This window comes from Sinohyriopsis cumingii, chromosome 11 (assembly GCF_028554795.1).
Source record: "Sinohyriopsis cumingii isolate HCF-2022 chromosome 11, ASM2855479v2, whole genome shotgun sequence".
Classification (NCBI taxonomy): Eukaryota; Metazoa; Mollusca; class Bivalvia; order Unionida; family Unionidae; genus Sinohyriopsis; species Sinohyriopsis cumingii.
Window position 1 is genome coordinate 34,478,283 of NC_142971.1, and position 12,412 is coordinate 34,490,694.

General features: G+C 37.0%; 1 protein-coding gene across 1 annotated transcript in view; it reads left to right on the plus strand.

The window, feature by feature from the left end:
* The window catches only part of LOC149787900 (uncharacterized), a 31,126-nt gene extending 19,789 nt beyond the window's left edge, over nt 1–11,337 (plus strand). Inside the window, exons 2-3 of the mRNA XM_089974150.1 lie at nt 2,049–2,196; nt 8,458–11,337. Coding sequence (XP_089830276.1) covers nt 2,159–2,196; nt 8,458–11,023 — 2,604 coding nt within the window. The 5' untranslated portion in view covers nt 2,049–2,158 and the 3' untranslated portion in view covers nt 11,024–11,337. The remainder of the gene's footprint in view (nt 1–2,048; nt 2,197–8,457) is intronic.
* Nucleotides 11,338–12,412: the final 1,075 nt, after the last annotated feature.

The following is a 12,412-nucleotide window of genomic DNA, read 5'->3' on the forward strand; positions in this document are numbered from 1 at the left end:
TAAGACAAAAAGCTGAATTGATGTAGCAAGAAAGATTTCTTATAATTCATATATTGCTATGACTCATTAGGGATATACATTTTCTACAGCCAGAAAGAAATAATAAACTTTATTGAAGTATTTATTTCGTATATGGTCGTAAGCTGGGCAAACACAAACAAAATGGAATTCAAGCTGATTTAAGGCAAGTAGAATATGTTCTTTGTAAACGCCTGGATGGAAACTATTTGGAATGGTTTGAGTGCCCAATTTTTGTTTCTAAACATACCACATACAGACAGGGCTGGTGTGCGTTTACTTCTTTTGCTATAAAAATTCATGCACTTGTAAATGCAAATGAATGATTCTTATATTTTGATTTAATATAGCTATTCCAAAATACGCACCTTTTTTCCACCTCGCCAGTGTACTCGATTTCTTATAAACTATCGTATTATGTACACTGATGCGGCATCAAATTTGTCCAAGTTTAACAACAAATGTGTTTTCATTAGTGCAGTCAACCACATCTGTTATAATTTTCTGTTTATTGTATGTATGTAACTGATTTTTTTTATTAGTCTGATGTACTACTTCCCTTTGTCTTGTTGCGCACCCCCACTCTACTGTATGGAAGACTGTAACACATCTAGGTGAGAATTATTTTCATCGGGACAAAGTAGCATATACTAAGAATGGGAAAATGATAGATATCATAATATATTTTCTTTTTGTTTAGTTTCTGAAAGTATCAAACACTACGCTCATTTTTCAATGAATGTTGGTCATATTGCAGTACAAACACACACAGACATCGCATATGACATTGACTGACATTCTTATAAGTGATTTAACTCCACAGGAACAGATAGATGCACTTCAGAGAAATTAAAAATAACCATGATAGTATGACTGGTGAATATCACCAATAGAATAGTTTTGCAAATTATAATGGATATAGCATTTTGCTGGCCATATCTCGGGGAGAAGAACAAACGTTTAGCACACTGACTTATTTCGTTCATTCCCCACTGAAAAGTGAATATCTGAGAATTATGTATCACGCCTAAGCCATGATAAGAAAAATATCAATGTTATGCATCTATCTGAAAAGTTATATGGTCAATTATCAAAGGAAATGCTGTAAAAATAAATAGATTATTGGTTGGGCATAATAGTTGGGCCACATATATGATATGAGGTAAATATTCAACTGACGGGTTAATGCTGTATATGTGTGTTCATTGCTTGTTTGTAGTTTAGCAGTCTTGTAAAATGAACTTGCATATAATTTCCTGTTACACTGATTCTTTGGACTGTATACAAGTGCTTTATTTTTATTTATTTTATTTTTATTTTTATTTTAATAACCAAAAATGTATATCCTAAAGGCAATTTATCAACAGTTCTTTCGATGGTGTTGTCGATGGTGTTGTCGAAAGAATGGGCAATTCTTTACGATCGGTATACTTTTTGCCCAAGCCAATATTAGAGTTGTTTCACCTTTAGTGACTGAAGGTAAAGACAGATAACATGTCTGTTATAGATTTGAGCAACAGGAAAAAGATTTTAACATTTGTTGGGTTGAAACACTCTATAGTACAAGTCACATAGCTTATGTACGCGCTCAGAGCCACCTTTTGCAGCTATATGTGTAACTTTGGAGAATTTATATACACATATCTTTAAATGGCGTTTATTCACTTTATTTCGTGCCTTGTCCATCAAAATTCCATTGAAGATTAGTTGATAAATTCCTCAAAAAATGCTTAACGGCAAATTCAATGACAAGATACTTCGACGCTTTTAGGCACCGTCAAGAGAGCGGGGTGATCACAATTGAATAAACTTTATAAGAACTATATTACGATTACATTTTAAAAATTAAAGTTATTTTTTAAATTTATATCAGTAAATGCATTCACATGACCCGTGTGACTTGTAATATATTGACCTCAAAGTTGTCTGGAGGTAACAATACAGTTTTTCCTCTGAAATTGATGGGTTTTCTCTGAAAGTGTATCAGTATCGCATGGTTTGTCTTTTTAAATGCTTTTTTGTTGTTGCAGGTCTCAGCTTTCATAATAGAATATTAGGATTAACTACTCGCCCATACTGACATAAGCAAGGATTTTAGTCTCGTTCAGTTATTCACCTTGAGCACAGGAGATTCACCTTGATGGCCAGACTAGGCTTCCACAAGGCTTGTGTTTTGTGGTATGTACTTACAAGAAGCCAAACAGTTAAAATGCTTTCTTTCCTGAATTGAAATTGTCACCGTTAATGTTTGTCCTTTAGCTGGTCTTACTATTAACTATCATTCTGTAAAATTAGCAGTCATGAAAGTCAGCTATGATGAGTGAATGAGTCTGATAAGACATTTGTCTGTCAAATTGCATATATATATATATATATATATATATATATATATATATATATATATATATATATATATATATATGTGTGTGTGTGTGTGTGTGTGTGTGTGTGTGTCTGGTCAATTTTAATGGTTATTTATCATTGGATTTATTTTATATGTCACTCTGTAAGCTTAGCAGTGTTCCACACATCAATATAACATTCTGATATTTTGGATTCTTGTTTGCGACTTTTTTGTTGTCATTGTTTTAATTTCAGGTTAAACAAATTCGACGTTGTGTGCTAAAGTTAACGCGGACTCGCATCATATGTGTTGCACATCGACTTCTAACTGCAATGTAGGTGCGAGATGATCAGAAGGAACTTAGTCCATGGTTTTGTCAACAAGCTCGAAGATACGGAATATGACCCAGGCGACGGGAAATTGCAACAAAATAAATTATGGCTTGGAGTTTTAGGGAGAGTATCATCCCTTATTTCGATGGTTCAGAGGGCGTAAGAACACCACCACACCAATGTGTGAGCCTGGCTTCAGAAACCTGTAAGTCATGGGTTATTTTTTGGAGGTGAGTGATCCGTTTTGCTATCAGTCTAGGCCAGATACGCCGTTCCCGCTTGCAACAAGCCACTTCAGCCAGTCGACCGATCGTACGCTATAATTAGTGACCAGGAATATGTCACATCGGCGAACCGTGCCGTATACCTTTCTGCCACACCACACCATGTAATTGTTGAGCTATATGGGAATCCAGATAGTCGATCTGTCCTTTTGCCGCACGGACCATCCAGGCAGTTACTGAACCGTCCGTCCAAACGATAGCGCAGCCCATCGGTCAGACACCGGCAGACAAATGGTGAAACTTGCCCGGCCGCCCCTGCAACCCCCGTCTCAAATCTTTACTGCCTATCCATTGGGGATATATCAAAGCTGACACAGGGATGATGGTCCCCTTGATTGTTTATTATGATGTTGAAAGAAAACCCGACGAGGTTAACCCTTACTGTGAGTGCATAAATAACCTGGACTTACTGATCCTACAGTAGAGCGTACGGCGACCGTAGAGGAAATGTCTCAATTTTCCATTATCCGGCCCCGTCAGATGAAAAGCGGTCATATCACGTCAAGAATTCAATGAATCTGGAAAACGAAGACGACGAACCATCCTTCCGTCTTCTACCACAGCCAGCCAAAACTAAAGAAGTCTCTGACGGCCTGACTCATAAAATATATGACCTGGGAAATTCCATGGCTATTTTTCGGAAAGCAAACTACCAGCGTCGTTCTTTCCATGCTGGTATTGCGCACATTTGCCGACGCTCAGCAATGAGTTCTCGGTCCTTGGGCAATAACAATGTTGCGGCCGATATGACCAAAAACCCCTTTTTTACCAGGTGCAGAAAAATGTCTTTCACCTTACCTAAACGTTAGTGCGAAATATGATCACTACTTCCTTGAAACTTGATGTGGTTTCACTAGCAATTATTTGCCTGTTCGATAAAGGAGGTTGCAATCATGCATATGAATCACAATGTCAAACGCCCTGACAGCTTTGGCTAACCTGGATCTCGTGAAGCGAGACACCTGTCTGTGTTGGTCCTCTCTAACTAGATGGGTCCAATTTCTAATGACATTGCTGTTAAGCGAAACAATTGAGGAAGTACGTAAGAGGAGATTACAGGAATAGCATTTTCAACTTACCTAGTCACCAACACCTACTTTGAGGCCGAACACTCTCAACAAATAACAGGCAAAGGCAACAATTTCGTCTTCAGTCTAACTCAAGGCGACAGCAGACGCCTCCATTCCGGAGGTGGGGGGGGGGCAATCTAATAAAGGAGACGGGAAAAAAGGTTCCTCCTTTTCCAAGCCTCCTAACAGCAAACGTTGACTTGTCACTCTGACCACCCTCAGATAGCCTTCCCTTAGGTGCCTGACTACTTCATTTTTAATCGCGTGTATCGACCTGTTCCCCGAGAATGAATGGGTTATCCAAGTTATTTCGTTGGGGCTTCATTTAACCAACCCCGTCTCTTTCAACTTCCTCTTCTATAACGGACTTACATACCTATCTGGAGAAGGCAGGACCTTTACAGAAGGATATCCGGTTGCTACTCGATAAGCGGAAGGTAGAGATAGTTTGCAAGAGGAATTTTCCTGTAGTTTACTCCAGGTTGTTTCCAGTACCGACCGGGAGTCTCAGAAAAGCCAAAGACGTCAGCCGGTTCAAGAAATACATAGTCGCACTGAAGTTCAAAACCTAGACGGTATTATCAGTCAGGTTTTGGAGAGAACGGAAGAATATGGGGTCACTTTTAAACTTAACCGATATATACTTTCACATCTCATTACACAACATCCTCTCACAGGTTCCTTAGGTTTTGGTTTCAAAGGAGACAACTGACCCATTTCATGTACTTCTGTTCAGCCTCAAAGGCTTTCAACAAGGTCATAGATTGTTCTCTCTCTCTCGCTCTCTCTCCCTCCCCCGTCTCTCTCTCTCTCTCTCTCTCTCGTCAGCAACGAACAGGGTGTAACTCTGCGACATCCTTCAAATATACGTAGCAAGTTTTTCTCTGATTAATGGAATAAACAAGCCTCTTTCCCTTTAGAGACAGTTGTAGTTTTGGAACAATTGGGACAAGTCAGACCTCACTTCATTCCAGCATTTTCTCCACAGGGATATGGAATATTTGCAAACCCCAATATTCCTTGCTTTCCTGAATTGCGCGCGGAACGGATTATGGAGCTTGTAAAGTCCATGTCCAATGGGGAGTTGATGTTGGTTTTACAACTCCTATGCCTACTCAACGAGGCGGTGGATTTGATTCTCCGTAACATTCCTTTCATTTGGCCTTTGCAAATGCCCGTGCTATCCCAATAGTGGCCCTTTTACGGTCGTCTGTATGAACAAATAACGATCTAAGAGTGTTGCCTTTCTTGCTCCATTGGTGCAACAACAATGCCTCAGGACAGGAATCCTCTAGATAAACCTCAGTCGATAGTCCATCAGATTTTGGGCTGTCCAATAATAGATCTATTTGCATCGAGGTGGAATCAGAAACTGCCCACCTTGATTTCACTTGTCCTGGACATATGGGTCATGGCTGCACTATCATCAACTGTGAATGGTTTGGGGACGACGCCCGCACATCCCTCTTGTCTTCAACAATAATTCAAATAATTAGTACTTTGATGAAGAACTGCTTGATATAGCGATAGACTTCCCTTTGGGTGCTTCAATCCCATAACTGGTTAAAATATTTTCTTGCTTTTCGAAGAGAAATAGTTAGCCCCTACTACGATCAAAGGCTACCTCTCCTTGATATCAGGATCCAAAACTATCCACCCTGTTTCCCAGGTAGAATTTATTGTGGGTATTGACATGATTCAGATCAGTTTTTGATGGACCCGAACAATCTGCAGTTAAGATCAGATGGTTCCATGGTTCTGCTCACGCAACCAGGTTTCACATACGAAAACTGGCAGCCATCCATAGGCAAGAATGGTCATTCGTCCCATCTCCTCCATCAAAACAGTTAAGACAACTGTGGTGCAGACGGGAAATTGCGCAATTAGATTAATAATCATTGAAGTACGCTTACTGTGAAAATCTGAATAGGGGATTTAAAATGTGTGGTAAAGGAAACGACAAGTGATTTCTCGTGGTAATTAGTGTGTTTTACAAATCGGTAAGTATAATATTTCTGTGCATTCGGACTATTCAGATAAATATATCAAACTGGAACGATGGGAAATTAATAGAAGACAGAAGAAGAGAAAGAAAAAGGGAAATGACTACACTGATTATAACTATATGTAGTATTATATGCTTGTTTAGTTCATGTATCAATACTTTTCACTTGAATTTAAAAATAGTAAAGAAATATAAACCTGATGTCTGTACATTTGGTAAACGACAATAGTGTGTAATTTTACCTAAAAAATCCATACTGTTTTATGTGTGCCAACTATAAACAATAACGTGTATAATTCCAAGAGAAACTTTGTTCTTTCGAATATTGACATCTAGTAGTTTGTATATTACTTTTCCTGTTATTATTAATTCAAGTGAGAGCAAGAGATGGAAGGAAGGGTGGAAGTAAATAAATAATAAAGAATGCAAGTATAAATTTGTATTTGTATTTTTGACTGAATTATGAAAATGTTTTAACATTTATCAATACTGTGTATGCTCCTTGCAAAAAATAAATTCTTTCGTGAAATGAATTGTTCGCTCGTGAATAATTTCTTTAAAATAAAACTATATTACTGATCACCAGCTGTACACATACTTGTGTAGACAGATTCGTAAAATTATATGTCTGATGGTAGCTTGTGAAAGATACGCTGTACTGTCATGTTGAAGTCACAGAGTGCTTCACAATTAAATGAACACGGATGGCTGGTGGTGAAAGGAGCAGACAGGTTGAAACAGTAGCAGTGGGTTCCGTTGTACATTTTGGCCCCTATACATTTCCAGAGTGGATATGACAGCCCATTAAAGACAAAAGTTTGGATTCTGATTTTTAAGTTTTAACAAAAGCACGAAGGAATATTAAAAGAGAAATTACTGTGGTGTTTTCAGATTAAGCCTTGGCGCCTTTAATTTCATCTCTTTCATTTTCTGCTTCAATCTGTTCGGAAAAAGACATTCTACTATGAATTATTACAACTGTCAAGCACGTAAAAATGAAGACTGATACATAGATGGGGTTCTTAAAATATGAAACCTTTTCCGGCAAATCAAATCAAAGTTTCCAGCTCGTCTTTAAATAGTTTTGAAAGATGTGTCACAGGAGGAGATGCATCGGTTAATCTCCAAAAATCTCTCAGATTCCAAGTGACTGGATGAATTAACAATAAGGTCAAATTATGTGGAATGCTTCTACAAGTAATATTAAGGTGATAATCAAATTTGAACATTTTTCGGTGCTTCTGAAGGAGGCTATGATACTTTCTATTTAGCCTTCACTTATATAGTGAGATTCATATGATGGCAAGGGCGTTCACTACTTCGTTATATGTGTTATATTGTCAAACTCATCGTTGTTCGTAATCTCTAATATACATTTCAAGCAGTTAAGAAGTATAAAGCATTTATCAAATGTGCGATTATTTAATTTACAATATTTTTGTGAATATTACCAACTTAGGAGAGGAATCTTCTCCTTTTATATGATGTGAATATTTGTAATCATCAGGGTAAGTTCAAATCTTTTTTATGATTTTTTTTTAAATGTACAAACTAATCAGATAACGGAGAGATTAATTAACGGATTCCACGCATAAAAGGATCAATATTTTCAAATTCCTCTGCATATTATCAGAAATCTCTGATATCATAAACGTAAAATTCCAGAAAAGACAATTATGGATTGATTTTTTTGCCATTTTCTTGGAATAAAAATTAATAAATTTAGAACTTAAAAGACAAATGTCTCGTTACGACACAGGTGTCCCCGTCGTCCCCGTCGATAGGAAGTAATTGAACAGCCATATCTCTAATGAATTTTTTTTCTTCAGAAAATGGTGAAAGTATACCTTAATCTACGTGATCTTGGTGTCAATTCTCGCATAAAATTGTGTTTCAGTCCATGAAGCCCATTCACACATTATTAAGATGATACGAAATACATGAAGAATGTGACGGAACGGACAGAGATATATGGGTTATATTACATTCTCTCTTCATATAAATGGCACATGCAAAACAAAATCCTTGGATAGCCATACAACGAGGTCACCGTGTGTTACTTTAGGCGAATCTAATTACCATTCGCTATAAATATTTAATAAATTTAACATTAAAAACAAACAAAATTACATCATACTTCCAAGATGAATGCAACTTACAGCAGCTCAGCACGTCTCTTGCTCTTGCTGATTTCCATAGATGTGAATTATGCAGGCTTGTGATATAGTCGAGAAAGATTTATGTATTGTGTGTAATTTGAAAAAAAATAGCGGAAGATCAACAATAATTTCTATTAGACATGTTTATATATATATATATATATATATATATATATATATATATATATATATATATATATATATATATATATATATATCTGCAGTGAACATCTTTCATTTTTCAGGTGTGTCACAAAGCCCACCATAGTCTTGCTAGTGATTACCTACCTGTTTCGCCACGTTGAAACAAGTTCTGAAGGTAACTCTGTCAAGGATTTTCAAGAAACAAACTCTGACGCACATCGTGTGCCGGGTTATCAAGAAACAAGCCCAGCAGCTGGCTGTGTTCAGGATTCTCGGGAAATAAGTTCTGAAGCCTATTCCGTCCAGGATTCTCAAAAAACGGACTCAGAGGTTCATTGTGTTATGGGTTCTCAGGAAATAAGTTCCGAAGCTTATTCCATTCAGGATTCTAAAAAAGAAAGGTCAGAAGCTCACAATGTCTTGAGTTCTCAGGAAATAAGCCCAGACGCTTACTGCGTACCGGGTTGTGATTGCTCCAAGTCTGAAAACAAGGTTACTTTGAAGTGTTACCTTTACTTACCAAACTTTCTTCCAGACGACACATCGGCTGTACATGTTCTTGATATATACACCACTTATTTATTACTTGATCACTTTTCAGGTGATGCTTGGCGGAACATTACAGAACTTCATCTGCAAAGTTGGAGAACACAGTTCATAGACGAATTCATTTTCATGATCTTTGAAAATTTACAACATCTTCAGATGTCATTCGATATCATGAGCACGCTTCCTGCTGGCTGTTTTTATCCACTGCAAAAGCTTCGTGTTCTAGACCTTTCTGGAAATAAGCACTTGACTTTTGATGAGGTGACAAAGGCGTTATCATTTTCAGGAAGTTTGCCAAACCTAGAAGAGATTTATTTGGATGCACTGCAGAAATATCTAGATCCAGCTACACTTGACGACTCCTTTTTCTCAGCCGTTGCGAATAAACCAGTCAGAAAGCTGAGTTTAAGTGGATCAAATATTAACACCTTTTCCTTGCAAGCTTTTGTTCCCCTAGGCGTCAAGCTGGAGGTATTAAATGTCTCCGATATTAGTTTTGCATCCATGAACTTTATAAACTTGTTCCTAAGAAATATGTTTGTACCTCTTCCCTCGGATTTCTTTACCTCTCTGCAAGGTATGGATAACAGCTATGCAAAACTGCCCGAACACCTGCTTCTTACTAATGAAAAACATAAAGTATGGATGTTTGATGATTGTGCGTCACCTAAGTACCGAACCGAACACATGATTGCCAATGGAATTTCTCCATTCGAAATTAAAAATATACAAGCAACACTCATGAGGAGGAATTGTGGAATGAAACAGTACAACAAAATTGAGATCAGATACAACAATCTAGTATGGATGGATGCACATGTTTTCGAAGATCATTTCTCCTGCAGAGAGATCGACATCTCTTATAATCGTATTCGATATATCAATCCAAACTTGACTGCTCATTTCTCACAGACTATTCGTGTCGATGTATCCCACAATGAGCTCCATCACATGGAAACTTTTTCCGAGTTTAAAGAATTTTTCAGTTTTAACACAATGTTAGAGTACGTCGATCTATCGTTCAATGGATTCACAATGTTACCTAAGACATTTTTTCGGAATGCAACCAGTCTGATGGTGATAAAACTGAGTGGCAACAACTTGCGCAGGATCGATTTTCTAATGGAAACTTTAACAAGTCTCAAATACCTGGACATTAGTTTCAATACAATTATGTACGTCGATAGCGTGACCCGTATGAATCTTCAATCATTGTTCAGAACTCAATCCGTCTCATCAAATAACGAAATAGCAGACGGTCTTTATGTGAACATGTATTTGAATCATTTTGTTTGTTCATGCGAAAATCGAGAGTCTCTTCATTGGGTCCTTGAAAACAAATTATACTTTAATAATATAGATAGATATACTTGCATTTTTGAAGGCAACAATGAGCCTTTTGATTTCAACACTCTAGCTCTTGTAGAATCATACTGTGAACAACGTATTATTGTGCTGACTACTGTTATTGGACTTGGTTTGTTATTTTCTGCTTCCTGCACAATGTATTGGGTTTTATCTAAATTTCGCAGAGAAAAGGCACAACCCAATTTAGTGCATCGTTACCAAGCAGGCGAATGTCTAGGAAAATATCTTCTCTTTATATCGTATTCCAGTGGTGATGTGGATTTCTTTAAAAAGCATGTATATAAACAGCTAAATACAAAACTCCGACAAAGGCTTAAAGGAGTGAAGAACGTGATCTGTCATGGGGAGATGTTCACACCAGGACGTTCCATCGTAAAGGAGATGGAAAAATACATTAGAGACTCAATTGTAATTCTTCTAATCGTTTCAAAAACATACTGCGAAAGCATTTATTGCCAGCACGAAGTCAGACTCGTAGAAGAACAAAGGAAACCTGTCATCCTCATGTTTCGTGAACAGGTGGATGTCAGTAAAATGTCTCCCGAGTTGTCAGCGATTTTCTCAAAATACACAAGGGTAAAATTGGAGTTTTTAAATGGAGAATACGTGATGATACCTGGCTGGGACATGCTATGTGATTCCATTAATGAATTGGCGGATGATTTTCTTGACAGGATGAATAAAGTAATTCTACCTTTCAGAAGACATGTGCTTTGCCCCCTTTGTAGTAGTGGACCAGAGAATCAATAATACACACACACACATATATATATATATATATATATATATATATATATATATATATATATATATATATAATGAAAAATGTATACAACGAGTGGTATATCAAACACACAACGTACATACTATACGTATATTTTATTTATATCACATAGAAATAAACATAACTTCTTTTCCAAAGCAGTTAAGATTAACTACAAGCAACTGTGTATTGACAGAATGTATGAACTCTGCACAGCCCTGTCAAGTGTGTCCGCTAAAAATGTGGTTATTTACCAATTGCGAGTAATCGCAATTAGGAAATTAAAAAGATGCATCTTTAATTTTTTTGAACTTCTGTTTTCATTCATATTGATTAAATAAATATATGACACTTATGATTTAAGCATGAAATAATAAATTCCATAATAATAATTAGGGAATAAATAAGATCAAATGTCTTTTTGTACATGTCTTCGCGACCCGAGTATTCGGCAAAGATATATGTCTTAATCAAACAGACTTAGCCTCAAAATAAAATAACAACATACTAATAGCTTCCTTAAAAAAACTAGGAGAATAAATCAAACATAAAGACAGATTAGCAAGTACTTAGCCCAACCCTAAACCCACACATATAGAAACAAATAAACTGCAATAACCCTTAATCTAAATACTTTAAAAAATCTTTTCTTGTAGTTTTCTTTCTTTAAAAAAACAAAACAATTTTAATTATTTTTCTAGGGCACCACAATCCTACAACATGACATTAAGGACACTAACATCTTTTCCTACCGCAAGGTGACCACAGATTATATGTAGAACAACAAACGCAACTGCACTAAGGCACATCCTCTCCTAGAGACATTAAAAACAGTTAGAACACCTAGATAAGACCCAAAAACTAGAATATATAAGGTGGTCTAATAAAATCCAAGACCATCAGGCCCCGCTGTACAAGGTGGCAAAGTCTATCAAGATAGGAAAACGTACTATAACACCAAAATTAATACCTATAAGGTGGTCCAAACCCCAAGGACCATCAGGCCCGGCTGCACAATGCGGCAACCAAATACCTAGCGAAACTAGTAGGACCCTAAACTTGATAATAGATGAGGTGATCCAAACCCCAATCCAAATCCCAAGGACCATCAGGCCCAGCTGCACAAAGCGGCGTACCATTAAGCCTAGGAAAGTTTAAATAACCATACACAAAAGGGTGAACCCAAACCAAGAACCACCCTACCCAAATCAGACTCAATAGATAAAGTTTAAATAACACTACAGACTGTCACTAAGCAGTCACTGGTGCGGTACTATCTTTAAAAAGAACGGCACATAATATATCTCCAAAAATCCGTCAAGACGACAACTGAGTAACCTTTTGGCAAGGGAGTCATAAAAATGATACCGTGTATA